Source organism: Pithys albifrons, chromosome 3 (genome assembly GCF_047495875.1).
Source record: "Pithys albifrons albifrons isolate INPA30051 chromosome 3, PitAlb_v1, whole genome shotgun sequence".
NCBI classification, from domain to species: domain Eukaryota; kingdom Metazoa; phylum Chordata; class Aves; order Passeriformes; family Thamnophilidae; genus Pithys; species Pithys albifrons.
The window spans coordinates 54,994,779-55,014,876 of NC_092460.1; the positions used below are offsets into that span (position 1 = coordinate 54,994,779).

General features: G+C 37.0%; 1 protein-coding gene across 2 annotated transcripts in view; it reads left to right on the top strand.

The window, feature by feature from the left end:
• Positions 1-17,116, top strand: part of CDK17 (cyclin dependent kinase 17) — a 95,699-nt gene extending 78,583 nt beyond the window's left edge. For both annotated transcript variants that reach the window (XM_071552039.1, XM_071552040.1), the window contains 12 exons: positions 2,649-2,705; positions 4,797-4,911; positions 5,429-5,523; positions 6,151-6,213; positions 8,844-8,967; positions 9,950-10,070; positions 10,602-10,699; positions 10,963-11,068; positions 11,872-11,914; positions 12,946-13,036; positions 13,259-13,336; positions 13,743-17,116. In XM_071552039.1, coding sequence (XP_071408140.1) covers positions 2,649-2,705; positions 4,797-4,911; positions 5,429-5,523; positions 6,151-6,213; positions 8,844-8,967; positions 9,950-10,070; positions 10,602-10,699; positions 10,963-11,068; positions 11,872-11,914; positions 12,946-13,036; positions 13,259-13,336; positions 13,743-13,780 — 1,029 coding nt within the window. In that variant the 3' untranslated portion in view covers positions 13,781-17,116. The remainder of the gene's footprint in view (positions 1-2,648; positions 2,706-4,796; positions 4,912-5,428; positions 5,524-6,150; positions 6,214-8,843; positions 8,968-9,949; positions 10,071-10,601; positions 10,700-10,962; positions 11,069-11,871; positions 11,915-12,945; positions 13,037-13,258; positions 13,337-13,742) is intronic.
• The last annotated feature ends 2,982 nt before the right edge of the window (positions 17,117-20,098 follow it).

The window sequence follows — 20,098 nt, forward strand, 5'->3', positions numbered from 1 at the left end:
GGGGAATTCTCCTGTGTGTTGAAGTCCCCTTGTTCATTTAACATTGAGCCCTGAGAGCAGCTCAAGTGCTCTTTGCCTCCTGGAAGGCTGACAGAAAAACAGTGCCCTCTAATGAACATGGTGTATGTGTGGAATCAAGGTCTTGTCACAAGGTTGTTTGGTTTCATCTTTTAAAAATACTTTCATTCTTAAAGGGCTTAAAAGTCCAAAATGAAACCTTGCCAGCAGTGGTGTGGAATGCAGGCAGGCATTTGCTGCATTGTCCTGTCATGATTTCAAACTAAGCTTTAAGAAAGAGAAATTCAAAGACTCATTATTCCAAAATTGTCATTGAAAGCTGCTAGCAGACTGTTAATTACAATATATCATCAGTGTTGTACTCAGCTTCAAAGGCATTTCTCTTTTCAAGACTTAATAGGAATCAAAGGAAAAAGGCTATAAAAAGTACCAAGTGAGGCCTTATTATACTTTAGGTCTGGTGTTTTTCTTTGAAATATAAGAAGAAAATCTAGATATTACAGTAGCTGCGTTTTGTGTACACATGTGCATTATGTATTGCACAGTGGCATAGGTGTAACTTCTGCACCAGTCATTGGAAGTACAAGACCATAAGTACAGTGCATCAGTGTTTCTGTGCTAAGTCAAGGTAGATTAATATTTCAGAAAAAATGAAATAGTTTGGAAATTATTTTGAAGGAAAAATGAAATTGATCTTAGTTTGAGGAACGTAAAACTTTGTTTTCCTTAGGAGTGACAAGCAACCAAAATGTGATCAAAAATTTAAATACATAGAAAAGCAGGTCAAGAAGAATATCTGTTTCCCTTAGTGGGAAATATTGTATGATTTTATTGTATAAAAAAGAGACTAAGTTTATTTACTCTTGATGAAATCATTGAGATTCCTTAGAAATTAAGCTTTTAAACTGCATTTCAGGCTGTCTGATGGTAACAAGACCACATCGGTTCTCCTTTGGTTTCTCCTGTAAACTAAGGAGCCTATCTTTTTAATTCTAATACCATCTACTACTCATTTCAAGATATGTTTGTTTAAGTAGGTCAAAATGCACTTTGGAAACACAATATTTATTTTGCTAACATTGTACCTGTATCAGTGGTATGTTATAAATCTCACTGGAGCTATAATCGCTCTGGAGTTACAAGGATTGCCAAATAATAACTTTGCTTGTATTTTGAGATAAACAGCTTGTCTTTGACAAGCTCCTAAATATGTGTGATGCTAAAGTATCACTGCTTAGGCAGTTCTGAAATATTTAATTTCTAACACTAATTTAATAAAGCAGAATTACTCTTAATGCTATATAAACATAATTACATGCCCATTCTTTGTCTTAGATATATCAAATACGTTTACATACAAGATCTTACACTTACTTCATATGTATTTTCATGCGTATGTTCTGAAAATTAATCGCTTTTCTTACCTTCATATTATATTGTTGTCAAATCTTAATTCAGTCAGCAGTATTTATGTTACACTGTGTTACCATGGACTAATATAAAACTTTAATATCCATCAGATTTTTAGGAGCAAATCAGTGTGTTCTGATACGTGGATGTAGGTGCTGAAGCCAGTCCAGGGTCAAAGGATTGTTCCTTGGAAATAAATAGCAGTGCAGGGTTATGTTTGGAAGTGAAAGGAGGAGGTGATGCTAGGGGAGAAAACTTGTCTTCTTTTTTATCTTAGTGTATGTTCTGTTGTCAGTAAAGCATGAAGGTGCTGCATTTTGGGTTTTGACAGGGCTAGATGCATTTTGTAAATTGGCTTAAAAATGTACATCGGTACATGTTTATTTTCAGCATTCTTTACGCTGCAAGAACAATAAAAAGCTTTGGTGTAATTGATCGTGGTCTTACATGAAAATAACCGTTGGAGACAACCCCATTAAATGTGAGAGTAGCAGTGAATTTGAACAGGAAAAGATAAATGATCTTAGAGGCTTCAAAATACAGGTCGTGTATAGGTAGGCAAAGCCTTCTGGCTTGCATTGTAGAGCTAAGCTGGTGAAAAAAAAAAGAGAAGGTGAATAGATCCAAGTAAAATATACAAAGATTTGGAGTTATGAGGTAAGAAATGTAAATTGTTGAGACAAAGCTGAAGCTTGTGGAGGAATTATGTTTAGGGATTTTTTCCTAGCAAAGTTTTAGTCTGAAAAGTATTGAGAGGTCAGAATGGGAGAGGAAATTTGGAGCTGAGATCTTGAACATAGCAAATAAATCAAGTTAGTTGAAAGAAGCAGCAGCATATGGTTATGCTGAGCAAGAGAAAGGATGGACTAGTTCGAGGTGCCTTCTGTGCTTTGAGCTATAACAACCTCATTAGTAGTAATCAGATCAGAAGACTTAAGTAGGAGGCAAAAAGAAGTGAGGTTTTGGTCTAATTGTAACTCAGTAGATAGTCCTTCCAGGATACACTGTAGACTGGTCAACAAGCTGAGCATTACTTGGATTCTGGGATTCATTTATATCATAACATGCTTAATTGTTTTTAAAATACTGGAGTTGTGTGGTGTTCAGTCACCAGTTTAATATCAGGTGATTTTCTGAAATGAAGTTTAGCTTGCTCGTTAAATGATATATAAATGAAGTGTTCAGTTTTAGTCATTAATTTTCCATATATTTCATTGCAGTCAGAAATTGGATTTGGAAAAATGGAAACTTATATCAAGTTAGAAAAGCTTGGAGAGGTATGTATAACTTTATTTTGGAATGGTTACTGCTTTGATGACAATGTTGTATGTAAAATTTTACAGAAATATTACCTGAACTACTTCATATCCCTCAGAATAGCCATTGAATTTATCTTCTCAATAAATCAAACATATGCAACACACATAACAATGCCACAACCACACAAATGTTCTATGCATATATAATAAGCAATAAAGGAAGGGGGAAAAAGCAGGAAAACTGTCATAGAGCTGAGGAAGAGCAAGACTCCATTAGCAAACGAGCTGTGACCTTCTTACATAGGCTGGCTTTTGGAGCAGAAAAAATTGCTTGCAAGGAGCAGGCAGTAGCTATGCATGCTCTGGTAAAGAAGCCTGCATACCTTAGCTGGGCAGCCCTCCAGGTGCTGCCAAGTGGAGCACATTACACTTTGATTTTGCCTTTCCAACAGTACAGCTTTGCACTTCCACTCAACGTCTGACTTCCAGAGAAACTATAGAATTTGGGTGGGGCAAAGTGTCAGTCCTGTACCAATGGGATCAAAAATGGGCAAGGTGTGCTGGAAAGGGATGCACTGAACACTGCAGGAGGAGGCAGGGCAGGTCAGCATCTCTGCTGTGAATGTTGCAGTCAGTCCTCCATTTGCAACATTCTAATTTCCAAGCATTTATTTTGCTATTTTGCCTCTAGTACATGTTAGATGGATCACTAGAGATGACGTAACAATGCTCATCTCTGGAGGAACATTAATTTAGCAGTGATCCAGTTATAGTTGTGGGTGTACATAGTCTCACTTGCTAAAAAATATAATGGATAGCAGTTTTGTAGAATCATAGAATTGTTTAGGTTGGAAAAGTCCTTTACGATCATCAAGTCCACCTGTTAACCAGCACTGCCAAGTTAACCAGTAAACCAGGTCCCCAAGTCTTTTATCTGTAATCTGCACATCATTTAAATAACTGTAGGTGTGGTGACTTAGCCACTTCTCTGGGCAGCCTGTTCAATGCTTGACAAGCCTTTCAGTGAAGAAACTTTTCCTGTTTTCCAATCTAAACCACCCCCTCACCCTCCTTTTCTCCAGGCTAAACAATGCCAGCTCGCCCAGTTCCTCCTCATCAGACTTTTGCTCCAGACCCTTCACCATCTCTGTTGCCTTTTCTGGACACGCTCCAGACCCTCAGTATCTTTCTTGTAGTGAATGGCCCAGAACCGGACACAGCACTTGAGGTGTGGCCTCACCAGTGCCGAGTACGGGGGGACAATCTAGTCCTGCTGGCCACACTATTTCTGATACAAGCCAGGACACCTTTGGCCTTCTTGGCCACCTGGCCACACTGCTGGCCTATGCTCTACCAGCACCCCCAGGTCCTTTTCCAGGGGTCAGTGTTCCAGCCACTGTGCCCCCAGCCTGTAGCACTGTCTGGGCTTGGTACCCAAGTGCAGGACCTCGCGCTTTGCTTTGTTGAGTCACCTCATAAAATTGTCCTTAGCCCATGGATCCAGCTTGTCCAAATCTCTCTTCACAGGAACATATTGTAATCTAGACAGTGTCTGTAACTTTTTTTGCAGCTTCTATGCATTTATGGGGATTAGTTTTGCCTACTTGTTTTGTCAGAATTTTTTGTCTTCATGTAACATGCCTTGAGAATTTTGAATCTCTTGCTATCTAAAAATACATAACAAAAACAAGAAGCTATTGTTCATTTAGGTTGTGGAAGAGTATGGAGTCATAACTGCAGCACAGTACAGAGATACCTGAGCTAGGTATTAGTAGTGAAATAGAGACTTTCAGGTGTGTAAATGAGCCCAGCAGTGAACTTAGTGAACTTAATGCTACCTGATCTGTCTTCTTTGGTAGCTCTGTGTTATATAGGTTTCCATGTAATTTCCAGAGCTGTTAAGCACACATCCCTTGGGTCTTCTGTGAGTTCAGTGCATTGCTTAAAACATACTTCTTTTACATGTGTCAAAAGAATATAATGTAAAAGCTATCCATATCCAAAACGAAACCTCTTAGAACCTCAGACAGAAGTTTATATTTTTTTATTTAACTAATGTTTCAATGAAGGAACAACTTGTAAAAGTTTCCTTCTTTCTCCTTTTTATAGGGTACTTATGCAACAGTTTATAAAGGGAGAAGTAAATTGACAGAGAACCTGGTAGCTCTCAAAGAAATTCGCCTGGAACATGAAGAGGGAGCACCATGCACAGCCATAAGAGAAGGTGGTAACTTTAATTCTTTGAATATCAGATACTTCTGGATTTGTGTTTTGACCAAACTATCATCAGTACTTGGAAATGCATAGGCTGTGTGGGAGATTAGTGAAATTGGTATTAGTATTGATGAGGAAGATCTTAGTCCAAATATCTAAGAGTTTCTGTTTCAAATTTTTACCGTATGGAGTGTGATTGTGGTCTCAAATGTAGTGTTATGAGTGGGTGATTTGATACTAAGTTAGACTGCTATTACTGAGTAACTTTTAGGGACTCGGAATACATTTTTAACAAATGACTTCTGTCTGAAATTTAGGAAAAACTTACAGTTTGTTATTCAAGCGTGTGTTTGGTGCTTTGATTAAATATACTTCTTATCAGCTTAATCTGTGAGAGTACTATGTTCCTAAAAATAGCTTTTTAAGTAAAAAATCCCAATAGCTATGTGAAAGAACTTGCTAGAAATGCGTTTACTGCTCATGTGTTCTGCGCTGACTTATTTTTTACTTACTGTTGTCTCTTGCAGTGTCATTATTAAAAGATCTGAAGCATGCAAATATTGTTACATTACACGATATTGTGCATACAGACAAGTCTTTGACTCTTGTTTTTGAATACCTGGTAAGTGCTTAAAACAATTATCAAGCTTTCCTTTCAATTTAGTATTTCAAAGAAACAAAAACATAACAAAATTCTGTACTCATTTTAAAAATACTGGTACTATTCTAGTTTTCTCCTGCATCATTCAGCTGAAAATGATAAAAGTATTCAGTTCTTAAATTGCTGTAAATTACTAAATACTGTTGTGATCATTTCAGAGTTTCACTAATAGCAGGTAGTGTTGGTCTATCTGAGCAAACAGTCTACTTGTCCAAAATCATTAACTGTATAAAAGGTTAATCACACTGCTATGATATCCTATGATATTTTTGTGTTATGATGTACCTTACTTCCAGTGTAATTGGATAATATACCACTTTTATAAAATACTGTGCCACGCATAGATGGAGGAGAAGGCAGTAGCAAATAATGTTGCCTGAGCAGATGCAGCTTGCTGAAAAACATGGATGTTTATATTCTGTGGAAAGCTAGAGTTTTCTGTGACCAGGCTTTTGGGTTTTTTATCATTGAATATCTTTTGCAGAAAACTCATTTTTCTGATGAATTAATTCAGTTCTAACAACCAATAATATTCATGCAATCTGTTTTCCACAACTTTACTGAACAATGATGATGGTTTTTTGATAGGACAAGGATCTGAAGCAGTACATGGATGACTGTGGTAACATCATGAGTATGCACAATGTAAAGGTGAGTGTCTCCAGTGAGTGACTTCAGGAGCTATGTGGTTTAGGCTTCTTAAAAATAAAATAAAGAAACAACTTTTTGACCTTTTGGCCTGGCTTAGCTACATTTGACATCAGATGAAGTCTTTTTGGTTTTGATGGCTTTTAAGTTTTTAAAGCATTAAAAAGAGAGATTATGAAAATCCTTATGTTTTCACTCTCTTTGAAGTTATATATCTAAAATTTTAAAATTCCTAAAAAATAATACATTCATAACTCTTGACCTCTTCTTGTCCTTCCATTATTTTACACTCATTTATTAATACTGTAGTGTGATATATCCTCAAATAAAATTTAGATATGCACACTGAGAAAAATGTAGCCTCGATTGTGAATGTGGTTTTGGGTGCCACTGCCTTCAACACAAATAAGAAATTAAGAATACATATTTCAGAACAAGTGATGTTCATCCTTCCGTTAGTCAGAAAATGGAAGTAATTTTCTTCAAGGCTTAATGTCTGTTTCTTTTAACTCTGGCTGTGGCCAGGTCAGGTGACTCAGTTTCGAATCTGACCTGCTGAAGTTAATTCAAGTTCCAACTGTTACCTCTGTCGTAACAAGCAGGTTTTGTATCGGAAGACTCAAATACCTCTGTGTGTTCTTTAATACTCTGGGCTTTATAAACAAGGTTACAAACAGAGAGCAGTGCTATCTTGAAAGGAGTGAAGTGAGTTGCCATTCAGTCTAGATAAGGGTTACTCTTTAGTTAGCATTCTCTTTTATTCTATTGTCACATTACAGTATCCCTGTGGAAGGACCTTTACCTATTCTGTTGCTTCCTTCAAGAGTCTGCAAAGAGAAATTCTTTCTGTTGTTTCTACTTCAGAGAGACAACAAAACCCCATAACTACATTTGTGTTTTTAATTATCTGCAAGTTAATAAGCTTAAAAAATAAGGGAAAGCTCTAAGTGGGAACCTGACTCCTATAATAAGGGCAGTTAAAGAAGAAGCAGAATCTGCTTGTGGTAATCCAAGCTAAGCAGAGGAACTGTTTTTCCTTGTTTGCCTATGGTTTAAGCTGTGTTCGAAGAGCACATTTATATGGTCACTACCTTTGGCACTGGGAAAACAAAACAGCGGCTTAACTGTGGTAGCTGTAGGTGCTTGCCCTGCAATAACTGCAGGGGTTAGAGTCATCATTAACATTTGAGAGACCTCCTTGTTGTCACTCCCCTCACGTTCCTCAGCTAAGTTTAGTGGTTTGTGTTTTGACAACATGAAGATAATGTAAGATCTCTGCAGGTATTAGTTTCAACCAAAATTTTGAGCTAATACATGGCGTTCCAAAAGGATCCCTGCCAATTTCTGTAGAACAATCTGCTTTGCATTCTTTACTAACCCTTGCAGTCCCAGTGTACACTAGAGATGGCGACTGATTTCCACAGCAGTCCTGCTCATATAGCTTGGGACTGACTACCCCTGCAACAGTATGGACATGAGTAGATGGAACAAAACTTGTTGCCCTCATCTGCTGTTAAAGAAAACAAAAAAAGAAATCAATCTCAATTCCTATTTTTCTAGAACAGATAAATCCCACATCAGCAGACGGAGAACAGATGGATATAACTACACCTGCTGTGTATTTGTCCAGTTTATTAAAAGGAATTTGATAGTGTCACTTGGTACAAAAAAACCCTGATGTGTTAGAAAACAGTCATATAAAAGTATTCCAGTGTTTTCCTTCCAAGGTGCTGTTACATGATGAATTTGTCACATTGGTTAACGTTGCTTTCAGTAATGCTCTGTATTTTTTCTTTCTGTATTTGATCACTTATGCTGACTGAGGGCTGTGCTGTGGTAAATGACAGTACAATGGTTACCCAGAAGTTACATTCAGGATCAGATCCTTTATATAGAGAGAAACTGCAGAGTAATAGCTCTTAATGTAATGATATCGTAAATTTGCTTGGCTGGCAAGCCTTTTCACCCCTTACTACTTTTATATCTGTGAATGTGCAGTATTAATAGCCATGACTGAAGTTGCTTGCTCGACTTGCTGTTGCAAAGGACTAAAATAAACCTGTGTGTCTCAAGGTGAGGGGATGAATGTAAATGACTGAGGCAGTTGGGCTGTGTTAGTAATCCTCATTTCCCCATCTCTCCATGAGCTTGTGAATCTAAGTGTATTTTTCCAGTCGCACCAAAATGTTCTTTACATAGTTTAGCACAGTTGGATAAAAAGGATGCTGAGCTGCATTTTCAAAAGGGATTTTGTGACAGAAGGGAACTTGAGTATAGTCAGAGACTTTAAAGACATTACTGTGTGGAAGAGCAGTAGTAAATGCTTACTTTAAACAGGCCTGTGGTTCTCTTCAGTTAAACAGAACAAATTGCTCTTAAAAGACATTGTTGTAAAGTATGGTGCTAAAGCACTGCATTAGCATAAAAGGATTTTAAACTCTGAATAATAATGATGGTGTTCAGAATGTGTTAATATGGAAGAGTAACTCACTTTTTGAAAAGTGTTTTTGTCCTACTTACAGTAAGTACAGAGTCTTAACTCTCCAGTACCCAGATGGGCTGTTACAGTCATGTAATCTGTAGACTAATAGTCTAGTTCTTTGTCTAATTTATATAAATGTTGTCTTTTGTAGCTATTTTTATATCAGATTCTTCGTGGTTTGGCATACTGTCATAGGAGGAAGGTGTTACATCGAGATTTGAAGCCGCAAAATCTACTAATTAACGAGAAAGGAGAACTGAAGCTTGCAGACTTTGGTATGGCCTCAAATTACTCTGTAACAAATATTTTTTTCTCTCAGCAAAAGAAACAGTTTTTTCCTTGTAAAGAAGAAATGTGTACATTGGGACTGTTGTGGATGTGGGTGTTCTCAAATGGAAAATGAAAGTCAGTCTTCTGGAGGAGATTAGTAATCAAAGTAATACCTGTGTAGGTAGTACTGTTGTTTGACTTGTGGTTTGAAAGTAGTCTTACAGCTTCCTTTGAAACTGATACTTAGGCAAATCCTTAAGGCAGAGCTCAAGTCCCCAGTCAACTCTAAAGCAGGGTAACCATGAGGTGAGAGAGAAGGGGTTTGTTCATATGCTAAACTGTCAGGTGTTGCTCCATCACTTGAAACACCAAGGTCCTTGGGGATTTACAGAACATGAGGCAGTCACATTTTCCTGTTACCTTCCCTGTCTGGAAGATCCTTCAAAAGTTATGGTACCACTGATTGTTTCCCTTGTGTATGAATGAAAGTTGCTCAGAAGATGCACCTAACGTGATAGATAGGAATTTTATTGAAGATATTACTGACAAATTGACAATGCTAGGATGGAAGTACCTTGCTGATCCAACGCTGTTTTGCTCTCTGTTTCTACCACTTCATTCTTTGTTTGTTGCCTTCTGCCTTTTGCAGTGTAATTTTCAAACAGAAATAGTGCAAAAGGGTTTTTGCAGTGGGGAGGTGTCATATTGATCTAATGCTTTGTTGATTTACTGAAATGTATAGGATTAGTCCAGGATTTGATCTGTTTACCTGTCTTCTGTGCTTAAAAATGCTGACCCATGAGAATACCAAAAAGCAAATCACAAGTTGTAGAAATGTATTTATTAGGGCCTTTAAACAAACATTGAGGGAAGGTATTTAGCAAGTATAATAAGGATGATTAAGCTCTTAAAAAATACTTTGTCAATTTCATGCAAAAAGGATTTCAGCAAGCTGCATATGACTCTTCATTTCTCTTTTTTATCAAGGATTGGCAAGAGCAAAGTCTGTTCCTACAAAGACCTATTCCAATGAAGTTGTCACATTATGGTACAGACCACCCGATGTTCTCCTCGGATCTTCAGAGTACTCAACTCAAATCGACATGTGGTTTGTATAGCTTTGTCTAATTTAAATTTTTGTTCTAAGTGAAGTTGAAAAAATGTGAACTCTGCTATTGTATAGTAACATTCAAATACTCATCCTTTGAATTTTTGTAGGCTACAACTGAATTAGATGCGTAGAGAAAGGATTGGTAGACTAGGAAGACACTACTGTTTCTCTCTGAAAATGCAGAGTACCTGCTCAGCTCAGAGTAAGCAAGCATTAGGCCTACAGGGAAAAACCAAACCTTGTTCTCCTAATGACATGATAACATGGTATTTTACTGTGAACTTCAATACAGTTGATTAACTTGACATCTGAAGGAAGAGGATATAATATAGCAATGACACAGGGTTTGTTTAGTCTTTGACAGCTCTTCTGTTGCTACACATCTTTCTGAACAATATTTTTAATAGAAATGTGTGGCCAACAACTAATTTAATAATTTTTTTTTAATTGAAGAGGAAATTGCAGAAGTCTTTAAGAGCTGAAATTTTAGGATAATTTCTGCTTTATCTTTTTTCTGTTTTTATAAAGGGGCGTCGGATGCATATTTTTTGAAATGGCATCAGGAAGGCCTCTTTTTCCTGGTTCGACTGTTGAAGATGAACTGCACTTAATTTTCAGACTTCTTGGTAAATGGATAGTTTTAGCAGTATTGTTGATGCTTTATGTTTGAATGTGAACTGTGGATCTTTATAGACAACGATATTTTATATTGCATTGTAATCAAGGTGATGAAAAATGATTCAGCTGAGTGTACAGCTGAGTTTGCAGAACACAGACTTATTGAATGATTTTTTCTTTATTTTTTTTCAATTGCAAGATAAATGCTTATTTACGTCAAAGCTGTTTGTTTACATTTTTAAGCTGAATTTGTTGGTGCTCTTAAATGCAGGAACTCCATGTCAAGAAACATGGCCAGGAATTTCTTCCAGTGATGAATTTAGAAACTACAACTTTCCCAAGTATAAACCACAACCTCTCATCAATCATGCACCAAGGTACTTTGTGTTCTATTAACAGAAAATATGCATCCCTGTGGCTTTCCATATTCATAAATAGGAACATGTTTACAAGTACAGTCTGCCACTGAATTCTGTAAAAGTACACATCACTTGTGTTATTGTGGGCAGTTGCTAATGTAAAGCAGAATCCTGGTACTATGTCATTACTTTGTCTGATTTCGTTTTAGGAACCACAGTTCCTTAATGACCTATAGAACTATAAACCCCAATTAATAGTGTCTTTATAGTAGGAGTATTGACACAGCATTCCCAAATTCTCTGATGGTAAATATTATTACAGCCCAGGGCATTTGTTAAAATGGCCATGTTTCCTTGGGCAGTTCCTTGAGGTCATTTTAAAACCATAATGAGGGAGTTGAAGGGTCTGTACAGTTAATGCAAATAAACTTCATAATAGAGAAATAAACTTCATAATAGGGACTACTACATTTTTTGTTGACTTTGAAGAAAAATATTATGTCCTTCTAAGTAAGTGAGTAGTATTAAGCTTTAAAAAATAATAAAAAATTTTCAAACAAATAATCCAGGTCAACCTAATGAATCACAGCCAAGGCTTGGGATTTATCTATCTCCAGTGTTCTTCAAATAGTCTTGTTCTGACATATTAGTACTCATATGCATACACATTAACATACATAAATGTTGTTTTGGTGAAAGCATTTCCATGTTTAAATTTAATTTTCAGGTTTTATACAATTTAATTTAGTTCCTCAGCAGTTTTACTTTTGTAAATATAGTTCCATAACTATTTTAATTTTTTACAATATTTTTATTTCTAGGCTAGACACGGAAGGAATTGAATTGATAGCGAAGTTCCTTCAAGTAAGATGTGTTTTGTGGCTTTATAAAAGTGCAAGTTTAGAGTTTTAATATATTATTTGCAAAATGTATTAGAAGCAATAGTATCTGGTAGATTTACCTGAATATGGTATGTGTAGCTTAGTCTGTAGTGGATGACAGATGTGAGAAGAATGAGTTTTGGGCAGCCAGTGTACTATGAGAATTAAAAACCTGATACTTACTTTTTTTTTCCTCAGAACTATTTTTTTCTTCTACTACTTTTTGTAAGAATAGAATTTTCTAAGTTAACAATACCCTGCAAAAGCTGCATCTCCTGTGAAATACGGCATTAAACCAGAACTTTTTAAATACAAATACTAAATTTCCATAATGATGAACTGAGTTTATTACTAGAGGAGTTGCTAAGGTGTAACACTACTCTTTGATTTGCAAACTGTATTCAAATGGTGAAGTGGCATGTGGATTTAATCTTTTAATCTGTATTAAGAATGAGCCAGAAGCAAGACAGAAGACCATTCCTAAGTCTTTGAGTAGATGCAGCACTGTGACTTCACAATGTTAAAAATTCTTATTTCTTAAGGTGGAGTGCACTTACTCTGCTTTGCTGCAGCCTGTGATTTAAATTCTCCATCAGGTCATCTTCTATTTACACATTGTGTCAGAACAGCACTCGCAGTCCAAACCAGGACTTTGTTCTTATTTGTATACAGGCTTTTAAGTGTCTGCATTGTTGTCCAGCATTGCATGTATGCCAAGCAGGTGATACCTAAGCATTGTAACATCTGTAAATAAAGATGAAGTATATTTTTTCCTTGCATCCATTTACAGAAATTATTTTGACTGTTTTAGCAATCTTGTTATCTGTTGGCAGTACTGATTCAGATAACGTTAGATTTTCATGTGTAAAATATTAGTAATGAAAACAAATTTGTCCTACTGAGTTATGGGAAATACTGAGCAAATTGAACTCTGTTTCTCCCTTTGATTAAATCACTTGATGCAAAGATATTTTTAATGGAAACCAACTCACTTCTACACTTTTATATTAATAGTATGAATCAAAGAAGAGAATTTCAGCAGAAGAGGCCATGAAACACGCATATTTCAGAAGTCTTGGAACAAGAGTGCACACTCTGCCTGAAAGTAAGAGGAATAGTAAAGAAGCAGAGTATTGTTAAGATAGTACATTAAAGCTAAGTATGTTGCAATAAGGAAAAACTCTATTAAAAAAGTCTGATTTATATTGACTTAAATATTTGTTAATAGGAAGCTCTTTTTATCTAAACTATATAATTAAAAATTTAATTTTGTTTACTAAAACATAGTTATGTTTGAAAATTAATTAATTTCTTCATTATGTTCCAGGTGTTTCAATATTCAGTCTAAAAGAGATTCAATTGCAAAAAGACCCTGGCTTTCGAAATTCCACTTACCCAGAGACAGGTACAGAAAGCTTGGTATTTTTCAAATCTCTTAAAAGAATGCTGTGCCAGAGGCATTTGTAATGGAAAAATGCTTTGATAAATTTATTTGTGTGAATGTACTCAAGTACATATCCAGAATGTTCTGCTGAGATTCCTGTGGAGACATATAAGCTAAAGGCACAGAAAAAAGTGAGTTATACCTAGGGGTGGACTGAGGGACTTGTTAATCTGATGCGTTTCAAAGCATTGGTGTGAATGTGGCAAAGTGGGGGGAAAAATGCAGTAAGTGCAGTTAAAAGGAAGATGCTGATAGTGGTTTAAGCACAAAGGATGTTCTCTTGAAACAGAATGAAGATCTTGATAAGAACTTAGTACTGTCCTGTGCAAATGCCTCCATTTCTCACCACGTTCATGTTGTGTTGCAGGACATGGGAAGAACAGAAGGCAGAGCATGCTTTTCTAAAGCGGGCAGTGCAGAGTCGAGCCCCTGCCTACCCATCCTGTTGATCGAGGGCTGGGATCCGAAGGCAGTGCTTTCTCTTGGTGGACTTGGAATCGCAGTTTGTCTACACTGTCCTCTTCACAGTGGAGTCTTTTTATTTCCAACCTGCAAATTATGTTTTTATATTTGTTGTCACAGTGTGACAATTTTTTGTACAGTTGGTTTTAAGGTCTCCTCTGCCACTAGAGCCAGTAGGTTACAGCTGTTGATGTAACTGTAGCTGCAATTTTTGTGCAGGACTGAGAAACACAGTGCATTATTTATTGCGGAATCATTGCTGCTAAATAACTACTGTCTGTATAGTTAACACAACAGTTCCATGCCTGAAGAAGTTGCAATGGCTTTATAATATGTGAATGCATCTGTTTCTCTTGATAAAATGTTCTACTGCTGCGGGGTTTTTTTTGTATTTCTTAAACTGCAGTGTTTCCTGGAATGTAAACATAGCTTTGCTTGGCTATAGGTGAGCCATCTTTAATGCTCTGAGTTCTTGGCACTTAATTCCTTATTTAACATTGGAAGTATGTGTTGAAATAGTTGAAAAATTATAATGCATATTATGTTTTTGAAAAGCATATGGTGTGAAAATTGATTCCAACAAGTGAACAGTAACTATGACTTGCTCTCAGATCCTGTGTTAGTTCTTGATAAATTAAAGCATGGAGGCTGGATGATAAATTTTGTCAAGCTGACTCCAGCATAAAATATTTGCACATTGTTGTGCATATGGGGCCTGCAGAAACAATGACTTTTTTACCTTGTTTTTAACTTAAAAATACAGGTAGTAAAAAGACAATTCATATGCATTGGACCCTGGCTTACTTTTTATTACAGAGGAACAGGACAACTAATTACAAGAACATGGGAATAATGTCACACTTTTCCCACCTTGTTGCTCTGCCACTTGTGCATTATTCAATTGAAACCAATTGGAAAGATGCAAGTTTGTACTTGATAAGAACTCACTATGCTAAAGAGCTTTTACAGTGGGAACTTGGAGAGTTTTTCAGATCTTAGATGTTACCTGTTTTCCAGAGATAGTAAACATATTACTCCTATGCTTATGCATCTCAGTGAGTATCATAAGTACACCTTGGTGATGGTTACAGTATTTTTAAGCATTTGTGTTCACCTTTATGAACTTATTTGTTTAGTGCATCTTAAAGAGACTGTAAATCTTTATTGGTATATTTTGAAATGTTCATGTAAATCTTTGGCTGATATATCATGAAAATAGTCATAGGTAACTTAATTTTTCCTGACATTCACTGTAAAACGTTCAGGGGTCCTACCATTTCTGTTCAGGAAATCTTGTAGTTTATTGTTATTTAACAGTATTAAGTGAATTTTTGTATATTTCATTTTAACTTTATTTGTGAATAGTGATTGTGGCATGTTTGGGGGTGTTTTATTAATATTTCATTGATACTGGTAAATTTGAATTGGGATTTTTTTTTTTATTTTCTGGAAGAGAGAAATTCATGTGTAATGGTGACTATTGGACCACTACTGCTTTTCAGCATTTGTAAACCGGTTTTACGTTAAATCTTGTAGACCTAACAAACTGCTGTTATTTCTAACTGACCGAATTGTATTAATATTGTACTTTTGAAAGTATAAATATTATGTGGAATTCTTCGGTTTTGCTTTGAAATTTATAATAACAAAACCCCTGTGTTGTTAAAAATGCAGACTAAGTGAAATTGCGTTTCTTGGGGCATTGTTGGAAATGGTTAGCTAGATCCAGATCCCTGTGTTGTGGGAACCACCAGCTTTAGCTTTGGCTGCTTCTTTAATTCATGCAGTGCAGAAATAGCGGCAGTGAAAAGTAACATGGCTCATCCATGACTGAGGCCATTCAGGATGTTTCCAGAAGCATGGCCCACAGTCTAATTATTGGGGAGAAGTCCTGCATGTCCCACGGTAGCAGAAGTCTTGCCTAGGTCTGGGAGCATAATCTGTGTCTTGGATACGTGCATGGGGCTCTCCCACTGATTCAAGTGGGAGTGTTATGTGTGTGTCAGAGGCAGATGTGGCACTGATGAAAAACCTTGTCCTGAAATAGTTGTTATATATTTTTTTATAGTTGCTATGGATCTGATCTAGATTTTATACTGATTAACTTTGTAGGAAATACATTGTAGACGTGATGGTGTTGAAGAAAGAAGTATCAGAAAAACATCTCCTTTTTTTACAAAAGTGGTGAAGATAGAGAGTAAATGTTCACTGTGGATAAATGTGGGATTTAGCATTCTAGAACAGTAATATTTTATAGATCATGAAAGAACAAGTAATAATGTGACACTAATGAGTAAAGGACTTAAAGGTTTAACTGGTAAAATGAAGTGCATTAATAAATTTAGAAAGGGATCAGTTGCAGCTAACAAAAGGATATTCCATTTTAAGTAGGCATTCAGGTTTTGTTACAGATGAAAAGATCTTCTGTGAAATTAAAGCACTCTGTTTATAAAAGAGATTTTTTTGAAGGACCTACAAGTGAATCTGTTTTCTTCATTAGGAGGTAGCTTTAAGGAATGTATTTCTTAAAAAAACTTGGCATCTGTGGTCAAGCCAGTTTGGTTTGGGCTTTTTTAATTCTATAATTGAAATTCCTGCATGAGCAGAGACAGTTCTGTGGCAGCTGCCTGTCTGGGGCAGTAGTCAGCAAGTCTGAGGTTGCTGGGCACTTCTCTGACATCCTTTTTGTGCAGTTCAGTGTTCTGCCTCCTGTCTGGCAGAATCAGGTACTACAGGCTTGGTTTCACTGGCCCAAGAACTGTAGGGAGTGCTGGCCTTTGAGATAAAAGCCCATGCATAACAAAAAACAAGCAGAGAGTTACTAGAAGCTTTCGGTATTTGGTATGACTGCCTTTGCTGGAGGACAAGTGATCAGTTCATGAGAAATGGCCAGCAAGCCATGGCTGATTGTAAGTAGTTCTCAGAAGGTCCCTGGTGTGTCCCACCTGCCCCAGGGTAGGAATGCCAGGGAGCCAGGTGCAGGTGCGTGCCAGAGTGAGGTGGGCTCAGAGACAGGACAGAGGCAGGTGGTGGTGATGGGGGTGGGTGCACACGCAGGTGGAGCTTGAAGGGGAGAGAGGGTGGGTGAAGGCTGGGGATTGACAGGGCAGGGGGGGGGAGATGGAAGGGGCAAACCAGCTGCTCAGCAATGCTCTAGTGGAACATGCATCTCAACATGGCTGTGTTGTTTTTGTGCTGCTTTACCACAGCGTTAAGTAGCCAGAGTGTATCCCTAAATTGGGCAATAAAGGTTAAAATAAACAATTATTAAAGAATCAACATACTTTGTATTTGCAAATCATTTGAAAAAACTGTGAGGTAGCATTCTTTGCACTGCTTGCTGGTTGGTTGTGCATGAGTTTGTTCAGTGTAATAAAGGTACATTGTTTTTGTTTTGCAATGTTAAGATGGAATTAAGGTTAGGAATACATTCAGTTATTGAGGACAAAATATATGAAAGGTACGTTGTACATATCCCCAAGCTAAGTATTATAAACTCAGGAAATACTTGGAATTAAGGTCAGATTTGAAAGAAATCCAAACAAATCAGGGTATGGAGATGCGCAGCTGTAGCACATGGTGACACTGAACAAAAATCAGAACTTGTCTTGTTTGTGACGACATGATCATTTTGTCTGGTCACTAATGAGCAGAGGTGAAGTGATACATGCACCTTACTAGCACATTTCAGTACCCTTTTTTACTTCAAGAAATTCTGGGTTTAAAATGAATGTAACATTTCTATGAAATGCCTTGATTTTGGGAAGAAACTTGAATGCTTACTTTATACAGTTTGTGGGTTTTATTTATTTTCAGAGATTGGACTGTTAAGAGATTCAGTGCTCCTCCCATTTTGTCTTTGTGTTGTTCAGCAACATCTGTGTACCTCACCAGCATCCATGTCACACCAATTTAGGAGACAGGCAAGATAACAAGTACAAATTATAAAACATAAAGGAAGCACCATGAAAATGTGTAGCATTGTAAATAAGCTCTGGCTGTACAGGTGGGATGATTATGAAGAATATAAAAACCAAGCAGATACATGGGCTTTGTAATTCCTACCATGCACCCATTTCATCTTTGGAGTTCAGTTGCACAAAACTGAAATCGGTGTTTTCAGAACTGGGGTGAGAGTTCAGGTATTCTAGATTGGTTTTTTAATCTTTTGTGTGTGATTTTCAGTGGGCAGTACTGTGCTGCTTTTGTTAACTGACAGAAAAAGATTCATGTCAGTGGAAAACATGTACAATTTTCTATTATTTTGCATGTTTTCAAAAATCCTTTAACTCATTTAAGTTCTGTAATTTTTGAGCCAACCTAAACTGTGAATGCACACATGCACATGCTGCTGTGGTAAATGACTTCTTAATTTATTGTCCTGGCTGCATCCTCCAAACTCACTCAAGACGCAGACCTGCCTGAGCGTATTGCTTTTATGGTCTTCCTAATGAAATGTGAGTCTTCCTTGGCTCAGTTGCCCTGCCTTGAAACACGTTCTTCCCCAGAGAGCTATGAAGCTCCTTCATTTCTTGCAGTGCGATCTTTTTGCTGATGGAATTACCATTGCTGCAGATTGCAAACCAGGGAGAGAGAATGCTCTTCCCTGTCTTCTCTCTGACATGCTCTTGCGGAACACCTCCCTCCAGGCCCTGCGTCTGCACTGCCACCTGCCCCTCCTCTTTCACACCCTGAGCTTGTTTTTCAAAGGCTGTTTTTCTTCCCCATCTTTTTACTTAATTTGCAGGAGGAGGTAGCTGGCCTGGAGCCATGTTAGGAATAATTAAGGTTACATTTATCCATTTGTGCTTCTTGCTGAGTGAACATGAGCTAATGGGAATCTTTCATGGAAAAAATCAACATATCCTAAAATCTCTGTTCTAGGATGCTTTTTTTATAAATACCACCCCCCACCCAAGGCAGGCCATGATACTGATTACTCCAGAGTCCTTGCTTGACCTTCATTCTTTTCATTTAAATAAATTTATACTGCTCCTCACTAGTGCTGTCAATCTCTGCCCTCAAGAAATAGGTTTGCACTCCCATCTGTGTTGGCAGAGTGCTCACACATTAATTGGTAAGAGCAGCTACAGTTTGGGGCTAAGGGATTTCAGAAGTTGTTTTCTGAGGGTTCTGTAGGGGTATGCTAAAATCTGAGGGACCTGTTTGTGTGTCCTACAGCAAACAGAGACAGTTTCAAGATCAGAACAGAACAGTGATGCTCTTATATAAAAGACTACCTGTACTTATTGTGCCTTTTCTAAATTTGTTTTCATGTCTTGATGGCCTCTGAGGATTCTTCCTGTAGGCATGAGATCACACAGCCTCTTAATGCAGAGAATTGTTCTGTTAAAATTAAATGCTATAGTCTGTTTTAAAGGACCATCTCCCCTTTAAACAGTCATCTTGTTGACATTTCTTCACTTCTTTGGTAGATATTTCCAGATGGGTACCTGCCTGTCTGATGAGACTAATTTTATTCAGATAAAACAAAATGTTCTTTGTTGACATAATGGATTTGTGTCAGATCTTTTTCTATAGTTTGTTATCATCCATTACTGTTTTCCTCACCTTTACAGTTTTTTTTAGAACTGAAGCCACTTACCCGTGCCAGGGCAGAAGATGTGCAGAGTCTCTTGGCAAAGCTCCATTGTAGCCATGGCCCTACTGCTGGAGATTTGGCTTTTCTGAAAAAACAATGTACAGGTAAGCCAAAACCAGCCTAATCATGCACCCAGCCTATGTAACACTGAACATTTTGTGTATTCATGAAGCATGAATAAAGTGTAAACCTTAAAACGAATCCCTCAAGTCTGATCAAATGGCAATTACTAGCAAGAATACTGAAGAGAGAAAAACTCCCTTTTTGTTCTGCAGGATTGTTGGCTTGGAGCTTTCCATGACACTAGAAATACTTGACACTTTCACAGTATTTATTTTAAAAACATTTATTTGATTTTTCTCTACAGTTAAAAAGATACCTGCTAATAAAATTCAGTAGAAGATTACCAAGAGAGTATTTTCTTCAAAGCATAAGGCATAACCATTTAGTGTTTTATGTAAGTGTTAGACTTGAGAGGCTGGACTTTATTTGTATGAATTCTTCTCAATAGAAAATTTTTTTCCACATTATTGACCAGTTTAGGAAGCAGAAGCAGATTTCATTTTGACAACTTGTTTTATTGAATTGAAAAGTCTATTAGCAGAAGATGTGTTCTTTTCTTATTTTTATTCTCTCAAAGATGAGAAGACAGCACTGCT